Genomic DNA, 18,773 nt, shown 5'->3' on the forward strand with positions numbered 1-18,773 from the left:
TTATTGTATGCAGCCCTGTGAGTGATATTTCCAGTATGCTCTATATAAACTGCAGGAGGAATATTCCATTTATCTGAGAAACCTGTTCTAGCATGATGTTTCTGCTGAGTCCATCTTTAATCTCATCTTAAGAGCTTCTATTCTCTTTTTTTTTTTTTTTTTTTTAATGGGAGGAAGTTGTTTATAAGTCTCCCTAAGAACTGCCCGCATGTTCCTGTGTTGCTTTTACATTTGTTACCATGGTTATTGTTGGTTTTGATGTTTAGAATTTTACCCTCTATCCGTTTGCCTTTTTATATACTCCACTGTGGACTGGGTTTGCACTTTGTATTACACATGTAATTCTCTGAATAGCTAGAGGTTAATATAAAATATATGCTTGTGCAATCCCTTTAAAAGAGCAAACACAGACCGGCAAACTGTTTAAGCCGTCTCGTGGCATTGAACTTTTTGCTTCCTTAGGCTGGCAGCCCTATGCCACATAGGTGTTTTATTTTTAACCTTGGCCATTAATTGGCTGTGAATCATACAATCCAAGTGGGGTGTCCCTTAATTTTTAAAATGGCAGTTTGAGGATTACCCAATAGCACATAGTACTGAAAAAGTTTATGAAAATGGTTATTTAGATGAAGCTGGGTTTTAAATATGAGCTGTTTTATGCAATATATTTTTATAGAGACTTTTTTTTTTTATGGTAAAGGTCTTATTCCATAAATGGGTTCAGTTAAAGTTTTATAGGAAATCATCCTATGCTTAGCATGTTAAGATGTTTTGTTTTAAACTATTTGCATTCTTTTCTGCATCTTTTTATCTTTTTATCTCAAAATAGAGGCATCTCCCCCTCGGCAGACAAACTATTTTTTATTGTTCCGTTCACATTATCTAGTTTGCTCAGGCTCTCTCCTGTTTATATTCCAGTCTCTTGTTCAAACTACTGCCTGGTTGCTAGGTTAAATTGGACCCTAGTAACCAGGTAGCTTCTGCAATTGCAAATGAGTAAATTGCCCTAACAAAGGTAATTTAAAGGTGAACTACCCATTTAATACAACCTTTGATTCAACTGGACTGCAGTTGTCTGTTGGTTGTGCACCAGTAGGATGCATCATTTGTATTTCTATATTCAGTGTGTCAGTAACTTGTAACCTCCTGTAACAGTAGTTATGTTGTATTGCCTAGAATCAGTGGCCCCTTATAAGAAAGAGCGAGACTGTGCCATCACAGTTGTGTTTTTCTGAATTGCTTACAAGTGTACCAGTGTGTCAGACAGCTGCTCTGTGAGCCGCATGTGTTCACCATTTGGAGAAGGCAAACAGATGTTTAATGGTAAATGTAAATGGCTCTTGTTTAGCAGGATGGCTTAGAATAATAAAGGCATTGACACAGGCTTTGGATATGTTTCACCTGGCCCAGCAGTAGAGAAGCACTCTGCCACTGTACATGTTTAAAGCTTATGATAGTGAAATCCAAAGGAATGTGTTTGTTTTACTAGGAGAGTTTAGGCATTAATATCTTTTAGCTTAAATATACCCCTCTGCTGCCTCCAGCCCAGCAGTACCTAATGTTTAAGAAGGGTAATGTCTCCTGTAGAGGCCACTTTGTGCTGGGAACAGTGCAATCCTTCCATAGGCTGATTGCAAATGAAAACACTACTCAAGCCTATTAAAGGATTGTGCTGCCTTCAGCCCAGCATATCTGACAGTTGGGAAGGACCATAACATTTTATGCTGTTTTAGTTTGAAGGTTTTTAGGTATTTAATGTTAAAATAAAAGCGATAATATATATCAAGCCAAGTGAAATGTTGCATGTGCCATAAGCCGTACATCGTGACTGGATGAATAGTTGCAGAAAGGCAGTGGGTCACACATGCGTATGTTCCAACATCAGACCTTGAGCAAAAAACAATACACAGAGAAAAACCTGTTTTGTTCTCTGCATTGAAAATGTTCAAGTTGTACTTTAAGGAATGCACATCCATTGTTGGAGTGGTCTGCAGAACTGATCCCATTATGAAGTCTTTGTCCAATGTTACTTTCTGAAGGACTAAAGAAAAGAGGCCAATAGGCATGTCTAGTAGTTTAACACTTGGTGGTTTTTCATGTTTGTAGCTCAAGCTATTCATCAGAAGCCCTCGATTTTGAGACTATTCATAAATTGGCTCCGGTCTTTGATTCTCCAAGAATGTCACGGCGCAGTCTTCGTTTAAAGACCAGCATGGGAAACTATGCTGATGAGAGTCTTAATGACAGCACGCTCTCTCACAGGTAAGCTGCAGGATAAATGGGATTTATGCTGGGTAAGTGGCATTTATGCATTAACATGCTATAGTTTGACCATTTTGTTCAGTTGTTTTTGTGGCAATCCATATGCAGGCAGAATTAATGTGTATCCATAGGCCTGAATGGGAAAGTTGGATCCCTCAGTAGCGTATGGGCACCTGCAGGTCCCATATGAATGCAGTAGCTGGTCAGTTTTGCAGTCTTGCCAAATGTACTGTGCATATTCTAGGTGAGAATTCCGCTACTAGCATCTGTGCTGGAACTTTAAGTAAATGCTCATTGAGGTGACAGATGGCATTTTGTTGGGAAATGTGGCTGTCCGAACACTACAGATTGGCCTGTTTCATTTGTTGCCCTAGTGTTTGTTTGTCATGTAGGAAACCTGGTAGTTGCTGCTTGTAGCTGGCTGGGCGTAATGCTACAAATGCTGGGCATGAGTAGGGCTAAAGTGGTAAATGTGGCCCTGACTATCACCCTGCCTGTCAGACCCTTTCTTCATTTAATTTGAGATCCTACAGGTGAGTCTGTACAATAGTTTTAGAAATGGACATTTTCCACCTCTTTGCACCTCAGAGCTAAACCTTAGCCTGTCCACAAATTGCCCCCTCTCCAAACTCCCTCCCCACAGTACTTGTTCTCTTCAAAAGATTCACTGTGTGCCAACCTGCCAGAAACCTGCAGAGTTCAGAGGCACCCTATCTTTTGATCCTCTTCTGTTTTCTGGCATGGATCTTGCAGGAGCATGCACAGTTATATCTAAGTCCTGAATCAGATTCAACTATGCATGCTCCCACAAGATCTGTGTTGTAGAACTGACAGAAGACAGAGAAAGATGTGCTTTTAAACTCCACTGCACAGCTCTGCATGTTTATGGCAAGCACACAAGCAATCTTTTGAACGGAATAGATGTTGCTTTTAGGGGGCACAGCAAAGGGGAATGGAGGGATGGCTTATTATGGGCTAGGGTTTAGTTCTCCTTTAAAAGATTTATAAGTAAATTAAAGAAGAAGCAAACTATTTCTACAATGCTTTTTCAGATATGTAAGTAATATTTACAGCAAAAATGGTATTGTGGGGATGGGATCTGGTTGTCAGCACATCTTCCCTCTTTGTTGGCACCATAAAGAGAGGCTGGCATTTGGTCAGCAGTGACACATGGACCGGCCCATGACCCAGGTGTCATCACTGAATGCCAAAGGTTAACTGCACAGGCTTTCATTTTGCAGCTGCAAATACATTTACTGCAAGATGCTAAAGCTTAGTTTAGTGGAGCAAACTGTTTATCTAAAAGTTCCTCCTATTTACTGTATTAAAACCACTGAATGTTTATCCCTCTGTGTGCCAAAGATCAACAGTCCAGTACCAAAGCACTGGTTTTCCACATTACACTGTATTTGAAATTACATTTACATTCATAAACATTAATTTCATTATGTTGAACAGCTTTGTGTGTATATTACGTGCTGGGTTAAAAAGTAAATGAGTATTTTTGTTCCTCTATCTGCGAGTGTACATTTTTCTTATAGCTTCTCACAGAATTGTTTATTCCCTCCCAGATCTGTAAGGCAGCAGCATAACAGCAGCAGGCAGTCATCATCCAGCCATCAGTCTGCATCAAGGAAATCAGTGACAAATACCTCCTTCCAGAGCCAAAGCAGCTTTAACTCGCAGATCGCTGACACCTCGGTGCTGTCCAGTGTTTTAGATGCATCTGTAATTCGGGAACAGACTGAAGTGAGTTCCATATGGGGTGAGTGCAAGTCTAATATTTACGTTTAAGTCGAGTTGCCTGTTTCCTAAAACATTAAGCCTGAAATCTACCCATAATATTCCTCCAGTCATACTAGTTCCGTGGTCTCTCAGACTTTGTCTGCTTGGATATTCTTTTCACTGCTACTTGTCCTGAGATGAACCTGTGTTTCAAAATTCAAGAACATTTACTCCATCAGAGCTGGTAAAAGGCACTTATACATTGTAATAATTTCAGCTACAGCTGCAATCAAACATTTAGCCACCCTTCGCCAATTTACATATTTAGTCAATTGTGTAAGTGAAAAGTTGGCAACAACTACTACAGGAATCTGTGTTTTAATTAACAAAAAAATTGTAAATTTTCATACACCAGTTACATTTTATTTCACTAACTTTAAAACTTAGGAAAAAAGAATATAGTTAAATATAGTAATAGTGAAAAAGCTAGGACACCCTAGTAGTCTGTATTTGGTAGCACCCCCTCTGGCATAAATCACCGCTTGTAAAAACCTTTTGTATCCAGCTAAAGGTGGCTATACATGGTGCAATCTGCTTGTTTGGCAAGGTCGGAGCGATCTTGGGGTAATTAAACTGCCAGGTAAATGGGCTGTTGAATGAATGAGCCATTGTGGTCCCCGGTCCAAGGGAAAAATCATACATGCCTGATTGGCATCTGGCCAAATTTAGGGCAGGCTTGTTGGGGGTGCCCATACACAGACAGATAAGTTGAGAAGCTGTCAGCTGAAATATGCCCATGTTTGAAGAGTAGGTCAACAACTCTTACTATTTTCCAAGATTTTATTGGGCTATCTTTTATTTTAAATAGCACATCTACCCCACTCAAACCACATGATTTGTACTACATATATCCCTCCATTTGCCAGCACCATAACAATTTCCTAAGATAAATAGCAGCTTTCACCCTGCAGCCATTTTCTCTCTGACCTCATCAGTGACGTTTACATCTGCAAACAGCACATATGCTCTGTAAAGTTCATGCAATGAAAAATGCAGGCTTACACAGGCAGTATGTTATGCTTGGATTGGGCACTGTAATGGTTAGGCTGAGTTCAGGAGAGGAGGTTAGGAGAAAAAAAATAGGGGCAGACAGGTAGAGCAGAGTTTCTATGGTAACTAACAATGCCATCTCTTCATTGGCTGCTAGACTGTAGGGTGTGTTTGATAACCTGAATTGAGAAATGCTGAGCATTCACAGTAGCCAACAGCCAAAGTCAGTTCCCAAGGGAGGGGGCCATGTCGGTTAGAGGAGCAGAGGGAATCCTAGCTGATTAAGGGGATGCAGTTGCTTTTACTTTTAACTTTCCAGAGTGGCAGGTATTTAAAGATTTCAAAGAGGCTGTTCCCTAATTTTTTTTTTTTTTTTGTGTGTGTGTGTGCGTTTACATGTCTTTTAATATCTACCTACTGATTTTTAATAATGTGTAAGTAACGGGACTAGGAGGGCCAAGCCTGGACTGTCAGTCTGTGGATAAGATGCAACAGAAAGTCGCTATTTAGTGGACTGGTTGGGGGACGTTTGGCTCTCTATGTATTGACGTGCCAGGGCCTATTTTGAATCCCAATGTGGGCTCATTCTTGTTGTAGGAGGCAGATCATCTTTCCAGTTTCTTGGCTGACCATATCAAGAATTTTCTGATATTTAGTGAATTCTGGGAATGAATTCCAAACTCCTTAAAAATCCCATTTACATGGGTTTATCCTATAGGCTAAAGCTCACCCACTGGGTTTAAAGCTGGATAATAGCTGATCAGATTCCCAACTACAGACTGGTTTCTTTCTTGAGGCCTTTCTTGAGGCTCATCAGTGTAGTGCAGGGTTTTCTGATCAGCTTATGTAGAGTCACCCTTTGGTTCTACAAACAAATTAATACGGTTGAGGAGACTGCCTCATACAGATAAAAGAATCTGATCAGCTATTATCCTGGCTTCAGCTTTAGGGCTCTGGCACATGGGGAGATTAATCGCCCGCGACAAATCTCCCTTGTCACAATTAGATGACTAATCTCCCCGAACTACCATCCCACCGGCGAAAATGTAAGTCGCTGGTGGGATGGCACACGCTGAGCAGGCGATTTCGGCAAATCGCCGAAGTTGCTTCGCGAGGCATTTACGACGATTTGTCAAAAACGCTTGCACAGTGTGTGCCATCCCACCGGCGACTTACATTTTCGTCGGTGGGATGGTAGTTCGGGGAGATTAGTTGCCTGTGACAAGGGAGATTTGTCGCGGGCAATTAATCTCCCCATGTGCCAGAGCCCTTAAACCCAGTGGGTGAGCTGTAGCCTGTAGGATAAACCCATGTAAATGGGATTTTTTTAAGAGTTTGGAATTCATTCCCAGAATTCCTTTTGTTTGCTTTTATCTGTATGAGGCAGTCTCCTCAACCTTATTTGTCTGATATTTAGTGGAATCCATTCTTCCCTCTACAAATGCTCCTGTGCCACTTGCTGACACATTACCCCAAAGCATAATAGAGTCAACCCACAGTTGGCAAGGTTTTTTTTTGTTTTTTTTCTAAACCTTTGGTGATTGTGGCCAAAGAAGTCAAATTTTCACTTTATCACTTATATAGCATTTGTTTTCCATAGGCCTTTGACTTGCCTAGATGCTGTAGGGCTTCCTACTGATGACTTTCCATGCACACAACTCTTGTCAGCCGGACCTTCTTGCATGTCCTTTGCAGTTGTAGTGCCTGATTAATACATTATATATTGAACTGCTCCTCTCACCGCTAAAATGCTGTTCTGGAATGTGACATAAGGGACATAATGTTGGTTATATGTCTAAACATCTGATGAGCTAAGACTTACTGCAGAACAATGCCAATAAAGGCTCCTCAGCAGACTGCATCCTGTAGGGAAATGTAGTATTGGAGCTTTTGTGACATGTACCTTACAATACTACTTTCATACAAAAGACTGTTTTTAAGCAATTTTAGCATTTCCTTTGTTGATTTGCAGTTGCCAAGCAACAGTGAAGTGAGTGGTACTTATATGAAGGATGACATTTTACTGTATGCATGTCGGTTTCTATAATATGGATAATTGTGGCCAGTATGGTGTTAACTGTATGATTAATTGGGCCTGGTCAGGCTAAATTATCAGAGCTTACTGTTTGAAAAAGGCAAAAGCAAAGGTTTTAATGAGATAAATTGCAATACAGGGGGATATATCTATATCTCAAATATTCTTTACTAAAATTTTTTTTTTTTTTTCTTGCTAGGTCTTGATGACGAAGAATTGATAAAGGGTGAGTACATTTTTTTTTTTTTTTTTTTTTTTTTTTTTTTAACCCCTATTTTTCTTCAAAATTAATACAATCTGTCAGTAATCTTCCATTCTTTGTGGTTACCAGATGGCAACACTACAGTGATTCAGTCCAATGGAGACTTTAATTCAGCTGAAACACAGACAACAATGGTTAATGGTTATACATGCAGTGACTGCAGCATTGTCTCTCAGAGAAATGATGCCTTGACGGCCCTATCTGCATCTTATTCCTCATCTGGAAAGGTTCATGCAACTTCTGGAACACACACAGCCTGTGGAATGTTACACACAGGCTCTACAATCACAAATGCAGCTTCTGGAAATGTGCATGCAGGCTCTGCAAATGCGCACACTCCATCATCAAGCATGCACACATCATCCACACGAGTGTACTCCAGAGATCGGAGCCAGAAAAATAAATCGAGTAAGATTACTGTTCTGCCAGCTGCTTTCTTCGCTTTGTTTGGCCATATTCTTTTAATTCTAATTAGCTGATTTCTGTCCTAAAATATTAGTAGTTTTGGACAAAAACTGGTGCAAAACTGCATGCTGGGAGTTGTAATCTCAGAACTGGTGTTGCAGTGGTTGCCTTTAACTAACATGGCGTTCTACCACACTGTAATTGTAGCATAAAACTGGTACATGTGCCACAATGTTTCCTGCCTTGCCTGATATCCATTACCAAGCTTGTTTTTTTATTTGTTTTTTAATATTTTCACGCAGATGTTTTGCAAGTGGGAAAGTATTCAATCAGTGGCAAATATACAGTTTAAAATGAATAAAATCCCTCCAGTGTTGCTGAAAATGGTGGTAATAGATGTTTTATCAGCCTAATTTAAGGAGTCCTTTTATGCATATTGGCCAATGCAAGGCAACTTTTTGCTGTAGGGCAGGATTCGGCAACCTGCAAGAACATAGTTTTTGGCACTGCCAATGGCTTACAGTGAAGGGTGTTGTTCAGCAACATTTGGCAAGCACGGCTTACCTACACCCAGTGAACACATTTGATTTAATTTATCCATAAACACAAATCTAGGATAAAACAGGTTTGTCACTGGTTTTCTCACAAGTACTCCCTGAGCACTGTGAATGCAGACCCTTGCCTTCTGGTATTGCCTGTGCCCTTGTAGGGGCAGCACTGACAGATGGGGCATTGCTTCTGCTTCATTCATTTAGCATGTATGAAATTGGGAGGGTGGATTTACACTTTCTACAGCATTATCAGCAATTTGTTTTTGGAGTTGTATCCAGAGATGCCTGGTCTAATAGTGTATACAGTGCTACTTGCAAGTGGATTACACATTGGGACACCACAAAAAGTGTGCAGTATACTATTTTTCCTAACAAATAATTGGACTCTATATTTTCCCCAATAGGAGAAATTCCTTTTTACATGCATAAGGCCATGCTGCTGTTTAAAAATACCGCATCATCTCTAGCAACTGTGGTTGTGCGCCTGTTACATATGGTTATGCTGAAGCTTGGTTGTGACCTCAAAGGTACCCTGTTCTCTCATACCACTCGGATCAAACTTGTTTCACTCTCTCGGTGTGGGGAAAAGGTGGCTTTGCTCACACTGCTTTGGAATATGTAATGCACCTTGTGGTGGGATTAAACTCCCATTGTTGTGTGATTTATGCATTATTTTGGGATATGTGGGTCTGTAGTCACTTATTCAAATCACAGCTTTACATGTTATCTTGACATTTTTTTTGAATCATGGACAATGGTAAAACAATGTTTATTGGTCCTGGCGTTAAACGTGTTAAAGACATGTCAGCAATAAGCAAATGCCATGTGTTGCCTACAATCACGTTTCCCAGGGTTCATGCAAAACTGGCCTTGTTTGCTTTTTTTTTTTTATGACCCTTTGTGTGTACGTGTGTATGTTGCAGCTCATTTGAATTACTGTGGAAGTGTGAATGTAAGAGACTTTCTAAAAGAGGACGGACTTCTCCGTATAAATGGAAAATCCCTGTGTAAGTATGGTGCTCATGCATGCACTTGGCTCTTGAAGGAACACATCATGTCAGAAATAAGTGGCTCAAGGATATGGCACATAGTGGCATTCACATACATTTATGGTGCTGGAGAGTCTTGCAACAGTTTCAAGAACTGTCAGAGGGGAAGCTCAGCCTATATTAATAGTGCTCTGAAAGGCAAAAGGGACTTGGGACTTTCCATATCTTAAAGCACCATGCCTAAACTGTCCTAGCACATGATTGTTTGCAGCTCCCCTTATCCTTTATTACATGGTGTTGTCTTTTTACAACAAAGCAGCAGCAAACCAAGCAATAATCATATATACACTCCTTTGCAGATAGTTGCTTCTCACCCCTCTCGAAATGGGAAACCTGATGCCCAAGGCACACTCATGTGGATGCAGCAATATAATTTAGCAATTTAGTGTTCACGAGTAATGCTGTCTAAGGCAGCTTTGTACAAGGACATTCCATTCACTGTCTGTAGGGGGGTGTGTTTAGATTCAGGGTGCCATGTGTCTTAAATGATAAATAATAGTCATGGTAAATTTACATTTACGTTTTTAAAGGAAGACTAAAGGGTAGTAATTGGTATCCCATAATGTAGGAATACTTAGTCTAATGTGGGTCTTATAGAGATATATATAGACAATAAGTTAGAAATATATGTGAACGTGACTATATTGTCTTAAAAGTGGATCTTCCATAATGTCCGTAGTGCACAGCTAGCTCCTTTTACGTAGTCTCTGTCCTCATTGTTGTCTTAAAGTTTCCCTGCCAATTCCTCTCATATAATACATGAAAATCTTGCCAGTAAGGTATGTGGTTGACTTAAGTGCCCAGAAGACCTTATAGATGCCTAAATGTGGTTGCACAGAGCTGTGTACAGCAGCACGTACTGAGCTACTAAGTTTTAAACTTCATTTTTGGTTCTCCTTTGAGCGACTTATTTTCAAGGCTAAGTGTTCCTTTAACCACTATTTGTTTGTAAAGATTGTCACAATGTTTAGTATACAACTGTATATGTAATTTAATATACAACATACTGTTTGCTTTGGCTGAAACATTTTGCCTGAGGCAAATTAAGAACCATTACCCCAAGCAGTCAGAAACTCCTATGGGAATGTTTGTCCCATTCAGTCTCCTTATGTAAAGTAATATTATGAAAAAGCTCCTGGTGACAATCTTTACTATGGTGTAAGAATCACATTATTATTTGTTACAACAACCAACAGGTGATGACTATAACGGGACGAAACACCATGAAATGCGCACCACTATCCACACGCAATCTTCATGGGCTAGAGGGGTGACAGGCACCCTATGGCACACCCTTTATTACACAGGTTTATATGCACCTTATTTTGTTTGCACCATTTTATATCTGGTTACTAACCATAAATCATCCTAATGAGTACCCTAATGTACTGTGTGAATTCTCCTTGGTGATTCTTTCTGCATTAAATGTTTTGCACATATAATGGGTTTTAACACGTAATCAAATTATATTTGTACTTTTTAAGAAATGGTAATTGTTGCACGAAACAAGAACCTAATAGGGCTAATTCTTGACCTGTGGAAAAATGCAGGCCACTAATCTGCTTCTAAACTAACGTCTGCTTTCTTCTTTGTCCGAGAAGCGGGCATACGTGGCGAATATTTGCTCCAAAATGCAAACTCTCACATTTCAGTGCTGATATCTGCTGCATGTGGCTGCACCGGGGCTGACTCTGTAGTCTCAGATGCAGGCAAAAAAGAAAGAAGATGCTGCCGGCGTAGGGGTTGATTCTTGGCCGGCATTTTTCTGCAGGCTGAGAAACATCCCCCATGTGGCATCAAACACATCAAATTGCCCACAATTTTCTAGGTAATAAAAAAGAAATAGAAAGTTAGACACTGGCACAGAGCTTGCTTGCTTATGCCACTGTAGCAAGGTTGAGAGCACCAATGGTTGCAATTTCAGGGGACACCTGGGCCCCGGGTGCAAAGTACAGGGCAGGATGAGAAATGGGGTGCCATTCCTGTCCTGTCAAATAAGTTTTGCTGGCTAATTCTTTCCTCTTTATAAAATGCAGCCTACATGCAATTTTCTTTTAGAGACATCTAAAGGTGTCCATGTACTGCCAGACTTGAAAATCATCCAGATATTTAGCAGGCAGATTTTGAAAATCCCATCGGGCCATGACTGCATTAGTGTACTGTTACAGTCCTATCTTGATCATGCCAATATGACCTGATGTGCTGGTGGCTAAACAGGGTAAACTCCTGCTAATTTGCAAGTACGAGATAAGCTACTATGCTTTAGTGTACATTTTACTGGCTGCCTGCAAAAGGTCTGTTTTTCTACTGTACTTCTGCTTGGGAGGTGCTTCACTTTATTTGTAACATATTGCGCCCATCCTCTTAACTTTTTTCATTATGCCAGCCTAAAAAAGATGGTCATGCCTGAATGCAGATACTGGTGATGATTGGGAGAATAATTGGTTTTGCTATAGGACCACCAGACATGAACAGCAGTTTTATGACAATACTGCACAAATGTAGCACTGCACATAAAGCTTGAGCTTGATCTGTTGGGACCCTTTTTTGGCTTTGAGAAAATTGATATATTAATATATTTTTCCCAATGGTCTGCCTGTTTGTGATTTCTCTGCTGTGTAGCATCTTCTGATTCTCCTTGATCCTGTGTAACAAGACAAGTAAACCTGCCTCTCGCCTGTATTTTAGGCTATTTATTACTACAAGCAGTGCGCAGTGTTGGAGCTGCAGGATGGTTTGTATCCCGGAAGATGTTGTCGTTTCTTTGGTTGGCCATTGTATCACCAGGTTATTATTTTGATTTTGCACATTGCTATGAGCTCTCAAGGCTGTTCTTGGTGCACTTTCCTGGCACAGGTTAATTTCATTCTTGTGCTTTAAAGCCTTGCTTCTTTTCCAGTGCTTGCTTTTGTTATTTCGATATTGATTGCAGTCTGTCAGTGGTTAATCGTTGTCTGTACACTCGTTTGCAAAACTATTTGCCAGCTACTTTGTTTCATGGATATAAATGGGATCTCCGTTGGATCAAATATCCAGTTTTTGTTTGCCCATTAATCTGCATGGCTTTGATTTCATTGCAAGTATTAGAGCCAAGCTATATGTATTTCTCCTGGTCTTCTGCATGTAAGGCTATAAGTGTATTGCTTTGTGCTTTCTGTATAAACAACATGCAACTTGTCCAACCTCTCCCTTACTCTTACAGGTAGAGCAGCCTCCAGCTTACTTTGGTGGCTGGGAACTGGATGGTATCAACTTGCCACTTTGGTCTCTTTGTTAAATGTTTTTATCCTTACCAGGTCAGTATGAAGCATGTATTGTATTAAGAGAAAACTGGCCATACACGTAACAATTTTTTCTTCCTTAATGTCCAATTTTATGACAAACCGTCAAATTATCTTAAGGTTAGTGTGCACCAAACGATCGTACATTTAGCGATCTTTCATCCAATGTTGGGCTGAAAATCAATCGGGCAGGTTTGAAAATTTTCACTGTTAAAGGAGAAGTATGTCCCCTTAAGTAGCACTGCCTTGCCCCCCCCCCCCCCCCCCACCTCTCCCTTATCGCATATTTTCTAACTTTTAAAATTGCCTTTATCGCTAACCACAACCTAAAAGAGCAGAGTAGCGTAGCTGCGTACCTGCAGACATCTTCCCTGCAAGTGACCAGTCTTCGAGTCTCACCGGCGACACAGACCCTGCTTGCGCGTGTGCAGTTGGAGGTAGCAGGAAATCTGCTTAAACTGCACATGTGCAAGCAGGGTCCAAAAACCTTTGGATTTGGTGCATCCCTGCTAATGATGATCAGCATAACCTGACCCTAAACCACTACTTCCTAACCATCACCCATCACCTAACCAGCCTGAAATCCTCTTCTACTCTTGCACTAGGCAAGTGTTAAACAGTGTATTAAGACTCTATCTAGATATTTTCATGTGTTCCTTAGATTTTAATTTTCTTGCTTAAGGAAATGCATGAGGTGCCCTTACTAGGTAAAATAGCCTAGCATGCATGTGAATGTCAGCAGCTATAATAAATGGTACATCAGTGTTTTTGGTTTTTTTTTTTTTGTTTGTTTGTTAGAAAAAGTTCTACATGTTAAAAGACAAGGTTTAAGTTTAAAAGGCCTTAAACTTTCTATATAGTTTACGGTTTCAGTAAAGATTATCTGCATTGCATCTTTTTGATAATTTTTTTTTTTTGTTTTGCAAATACATTTTATTTGTACAGTGTGGCAAAATTCAGGGTTACAGGCATATTTTGTGTTCTTACTATGTATGTTATATACACAGGATTCTTTGTAATAAATTACGTTTCTTATCTCTTTGCTCCTAGATGCCTTTCAAAACTGTCTAAATTGTTACTTCTGCTTTTGCCCTTGCTCATTTTGCTTGGTAAGTTAGTTCAAATATAATGTTTCAAACTAGAGTTCATTACTTTTAGTTCATTTTTCATTTTCAAGTAGTTTTTAATTATTTGGCACCTTCTGCCTATTTTCAGCTCTCAAATAGGGGTCACTGACCCCAGCAGTCAAAAACTATTGCTCTGTGAGGCAACAATTTTGTTAATATACATTTTTATTTCTAAGTTTTCTGTTCACACTCTGTTATTCATATGCCAATGTCTCACTTGGTTACCTGGTAGTTAGGACCCTAGCTGCCAGATAGCTACTGAAATTTCAAAACGGCTAAACAAAAAGCTAAAAAAGACCACTTGCAGAAACTCAATATTATTCTGGTATACATCATACTAAAATGTAATTTAAAGATAAACTATAACTTTAAGCTACTGCCAAATGGGGGGGGGGGGGGCTTATTGGTCTGCGTTTAAGCCCAGTAAAAGCTCCCGCCTTTCTGATCTGCTTAATGGTGAGTCTGCACCCAGAAACACTGCACCAGACATAGTGTGTATTTTTGTTGCAAAATCCTCTATCTAACATGTTACTGTGCCCAAATCTGTCTCGTGTGGCAGTAGTTGTAAGGCAAGGGCCAGATTGGTGACTTTTGCAAGATTGCTGGAAATTGCTTTTTCTAACTTGCATGTATTCTGAAGATATATGCAGCAATCATTGGATTGGTCCAAATACATCCTTTTGTCAGTGACATTGATATGCTAGACCAATGTATTTCACTAAAGATAAGATAACCCTACATTTGCCACCCAGCTGATTATATGCTTCTCGTATAGACTCCTGTGCATTAGCCTCTCAAAGTTAAACTGGCAATGTGTGTCTTTCTTATTTAAAATATATGTTGCAATTCAAAACTTTATATTTTAGGTCTTTACTTATGGGGTTCAGATTACATTCTGCTTCCTGCATTCGGCGGTTTAAGAATATTTTCATCCGATGTGCTTGAAGAAACCGCTCACAGCCTCGAGCCTTCTCCAGAAAGCACTACTATATCTAGCCCAGGCACCAAGGTATGACAGAATAAGTCTCACATTCCAATTTACCCTTTGACCTCAGCAATAGCATAGCACTTTTTTCCATAACAAGAACTGTCTTCAAGTGACGATAGCTTAATGTGCCTGTGTTAGTGGAGTCTGTAATACATCATTGCTTAGCAAGTCCGTGTCCATAATATTGTAGCTTCACCATGCAAGTGCAGTGCTATTACAATTTTAATAAGCATGTTATCATTTGTCTGTACATCTACATTTATTTAAGGAGGAGGGCTTGCCGTATGATACTGACCGAATAAGAGAGCTGGAAAAGCAGTTTGGATTAATGGGTCGTAAGCACAATGGTCACATGGAAGACTACAAAAAATTAAATGTTTTGGTCCTGAAAATTCAAGAGCAGGTCCAACAGATGAACGATGAAAGCCATTTGTCATCGATTATTACAAACATGTTTGAGCAGCATTTTGCTAAACACACGGTTGAAAAGAAGGAACCCTCAGTGGTAAATATTTTTTTTTTTTTTTTTTTTACTATTTATCTTTTAAAGACCCCGCCTGCTTAACGTGTAACGGGAGGTATTTGTTCATATACTCTTACACCAACGCCATACGCTACATATAAGAGATGTGTGGGCTTGGCATGCCTACTGTATGTTCCTGGTTTTGTATAGAAAGGTTAATAAATTAACAAGTTAAATAAGACCATAACATACTATGCTCAATCTGTTTCCACGTATATCCTAATTTATTTCAGTGCATTCTCAGTTGCTCTTCTATTCACACAGGCATGCTTGGGTGTTGTAGGAAAAGGTTACTAGATCATTGGAAAAATCAGGAACATTTCTAATAAATAAAAAGTGCAGTGCTGAAAACTAGCTGATAAATTAAATACAATATGTACAGCTTTCCTAGCCTTTTCTTGAGGCGTCTCCAGTTTCAAATCATCTGGTAACCTTATTATAGGTAAGCGACAGCTGCATAGCCAAAGGCAAAGATTCATAGAGTGTTTTTGAGACAGGCATAATTAACCCTCTGAATTATTTATTGCAGCTATGGATAAATATTTATTTTTATATATAAAACATTAAATGCTGCTTTATCACATGGTCACAGGTGGTGGTGTCCTTAGAGGCACAAAATTGCTCTCTTTAGGAGCCATCCATGAAGCACTTGTAACCCAAGGATATGAATAGCCGATACTTTCCACCTTGCCCTGATTCTAGGACCAGTTGCCAAGTCCAGTGCTGTGGGCACAACACATGCCATAGGGAGTTGCTAGGAATATTGCCCCTCTGCATCTACCAGCACTACCTAATGTGATCATCTGAATGACACACAAGCTCGGAGGCTGTTAAAATGCTTCAGATGGTAAAGATTATATAGTCATTCTTGCTTAACTAAGCATTTTTACTCCCAGCACAATAAGTGTGTCTTTATTTTACACAAATGTAGGTCAGTTTTGAAACGGAATGCATTAACAGCATGGCTAACCTTTTTCCTCTTTATTTTTAGGATGCGTCCTCTAGCACCGCCAGCAACCATGAAGCCCGTATTGTTCATTTGGAGGCACTCTTTGCAAAGCTATCACAGGTATGAGGAATGCTGTGGGGATGCAGCTAGAATGGTGTTCCATTTATAGAATTTATTTTTAGAGCATTAATGCACACTTTTTTTTTTTTTTCATTCTCAGGCGATTGAGGAAGATAGAAAATTAGCAGAGTCAAGAACCAGGTATAAAACTAAATGTAGTGTCACTCTTGATAAAAGCAATCTACCTTTACCTTTTTATTTTTGGATTATATATTTTTTTTGGGGGGGGGATATAGTAAAAAGTGGGCTTATTTAAAACACATTAATGCCAATATTTTTATTAATTTACTACATGTAAGCAATACGGGAATACACTATGTATGGTATCTGCTTGTGCCCACACTTTTTGTATTGGCTATTCCTGTTTGTGTGCAAGGGATATTACAAAACCTTCACTTGAGAGCTGCCATTGATTGGAGTCCTGCATGAAGATATTGTATTTGACACAACCCTTGATGCAAATCTCCTCATTTCCTAAAATGTAAATGGTATATGTAAGCATAGTACTATTTGCATATACATTTTGTTCTTCATTTGTTTCCTGGAATTAGCTGACTAATATCCTAGAACATTTTTTTCAACATGAATGTATGTTCAAGAGGTGCTGTTTCTTTTTACCTCTTAAAAAAGAGCCCTGCTCAATAGAGCTTTGCAATCTAAAAATGTACAAATATTTTTTGATTGTGGCACTTGGTGTCCCAAGAGCCATATTGTGCTTCTGTGTCAGTCCAGTCCAAATGGCTTGCTGTGCCTTTCTTCTCCAGCATGACCCTATGCCAACCTGGATGCCAGGCTGTTCAGTAAATAAAAATGTATTAATGGCATTGTTGCTCAATAGTTACTTGGATTTTGTTTCAGCCGTGGCGAAATTCATGATGAAAGTCTCCTCCGAAGACGTATTGAGAGTCTAGAAGAAGAGTTTGAAACCTACAAAGCTGCTTTTACAAACCGACAGACGGCGCAGACAAGCTGCGACCTACCAGACTGCCTTCTGCAAAAGGTATATAATAAGCAAAATATTTATGTACACCCCCACACAGTTGGCAAAGTGTTTCCTTCTTTGTCAGAAAGCACAGGTTGGGAAGGTTCAGCTTTTCTTTCTAGCTGGTTGGGCACCTGCCATTTTATGGGCGTCCTTTTTTTACATACTAATGTCTGAGTTAGGTTTTCTGCTGAAGGAGATTGCTGTCATTTATAGTTGAGTCATAGAGCTTGCCATGCTGAACCGATGAGTTATTTTAATTTAGATATGTCTAATTATACATGTATGTTCACGTGCTAAAATTAAATTGTATCATTGTAGGTATATTTTAAACAGTGGTTAATGTGTGGAAAGAATTCTGTTAATTACCTTTCACATTTTGTGTTACTGACATCCTTCATGTGCTGGATGTTTGATTGACATGTTAATTACATGTTCTGCATTTCAATGCACAGGTGGATGCAAGAGTTAAAGAGTCCATCCATATGATGTTTGCCAGCCAGGAAAATATTCCAGAATCCTTACTGCAATGGCTATCTGCAAATTATGTGAATAAAGGAGATTTCAATAGCAGGCTGCAGGAATTAGAGCTGAAAATTCTCCAAAACATTACACACCATGTCATCCTAACAAAGCAGGTCCCTTCTGCAAAAGTGGTGGAAACTGCCATCACTGGGGCAATAGATGGCATTTCTAAACAGGTAAATGTAACACATTGCTTAGATTTTTGGTTTAAAGAAAGTGTTTTATCCATCATAGGGCCCCTGTAGAAGCCCCGCTTTCTGACCATATCATGCCGTGCCTAGCTGTTTGGTGGCAATTGCCAACACAGACCATGCACAACTGAGGCCAATCCCAACTGCATGCTCCTGCTCCCAAAGAGTCAGGACAAGGAAAAGATGCAGACAGACATGGCAGCCCCATGTCCCACTGTGTTATTCTGCATTTTCTCAGGGTCATACTGGGAAAAGTTTAGTCAGTAATACTTGTGTGTGCCATGTATGCACGATGCAGATATAAAACCCTTTGATATATTTGTTCTGTTATGTATATGCAGGAAACTCAGGCAATGATAAATAATGCTCTGAGACTCTACTCCCAAGATCGCACTGGCATGGCCGATTTTGCTTTGGAATCTGGAGGTAAGAGAATTATTTTATGTTTTAACTAGTTTAATGGGATAGAGGAGGGGTTCTTCCATTCGTAGGGTTTGCATGCAGTATATGGTTGTATGCAGCATTTTTAGAAGTCTTTTGCTTGCACAGATGTTGCTTGTCTTCAGGCCTGAGACTTTGGCTGCTACCAGAATAGAATTACAAATTGGAATCTACTTGGCCTGTATAAGCATTGCATGTGTTCCCTAATCTAGTATAGTTTTCCCCCAGAGAGTATTCTTCAGCTGTATATGGCTACTTGGAGTAGAATCTGTTATTTTCTGGTCAAGTGAACAGGAAGCATCTATTA

General features: G+C 39.6%; 1 protein-coding gene across 15 annotated transcripts in view; it reads left to right on the top strand.

The window, feature by feature from the left end:
- sun1 (Sad1 and UNC84 domain containing 1) overlaps positions 1–18,773 on the top strand; it is a 34,893-nt gene that overhangs the window by 9,406 nt on the left and 6,714 nt on the right. For 6 of the 15 annotated variants that reach the window (XM_012971089.3, XM_004917971.2, XM_004917970.4 and 3 more), the window contains 17 exons: positions 2,107–2,262; positions 3,834–4,027; positions 7,272–7,298; positions 7,404–7,742; positions 8,695–8,817; positions 9,214–9,297; positions 10,536–10,646; positions 12,028–12,126; positions 12,542–12,635; positions 13,671–13,729; positions 14,614–14,756; positions 15,004–15,240; positions 16,250–16,327; positions 16,428–16,468; positions 17,186–17,327; positions 17,765–18,010; positions 18,367–18,451. In XM_012971089.3, coding sequence (XP_012826543.2) covers positions 2,180–2,262; positions 3,834–4,027; positions 7,272–7,298; positions 7,404–7,742; positions 8,695–8,817; positions 9,214–9,297; positions 10,536–10,646; positions 12,028–12,126; positions 12,542–12,635; positions 13,671–13,729; positions 14,614–14,756; positions 15,004–15,240; positions 16,250–16,327; positions 16,428–16,468; positions 17,186–17,327; positions 17,765–18,010; positions 18,367–18,451 — 2,185 coding nt within the window. In that variant the 5' untranslated portion in view covers positions 2,107–2,179. The remainder of the gene's footprint in view (positions 1–2,106; positions 2,263–3,833; positions 4,028–7,271; positions 7,299–7,403; positions 7,743–8,694; positions 8,818–9,213; positions 9,298–10,535; positions 10,647–12,027; positions 12,127–12,541; positions 12,636–13,670; positions 13,730–14,613; positions 14,757–15,003; positions 15,241–16,249; positions 16,328–16,427; positions 16,469–17,185; positions 17,328–17,764; positions 18,011–18,366; positions 18,452–18,773) is intronic. The other 9 variants (XM_002941807.5, XM_012971091.3, XM_031893689.1 and 6 more) reach the window with 8 other exon arrangements.

Source organism: Xenopus tropicalis, chromosome 9 (assembly GCF_000004195.4).
Source record: "Xenopus tropicalis strain Nigerian chromosome 9, UCB_Xtro_10.0, whole genome shotgun sequence".
Classification (NCBI taxonomy): domain Eukaryota; kingdom Metazoa; phylum Chordata; class Amphibia; order Anura; family Pipidae; genus Xenopus; species Xenopus tropicalis.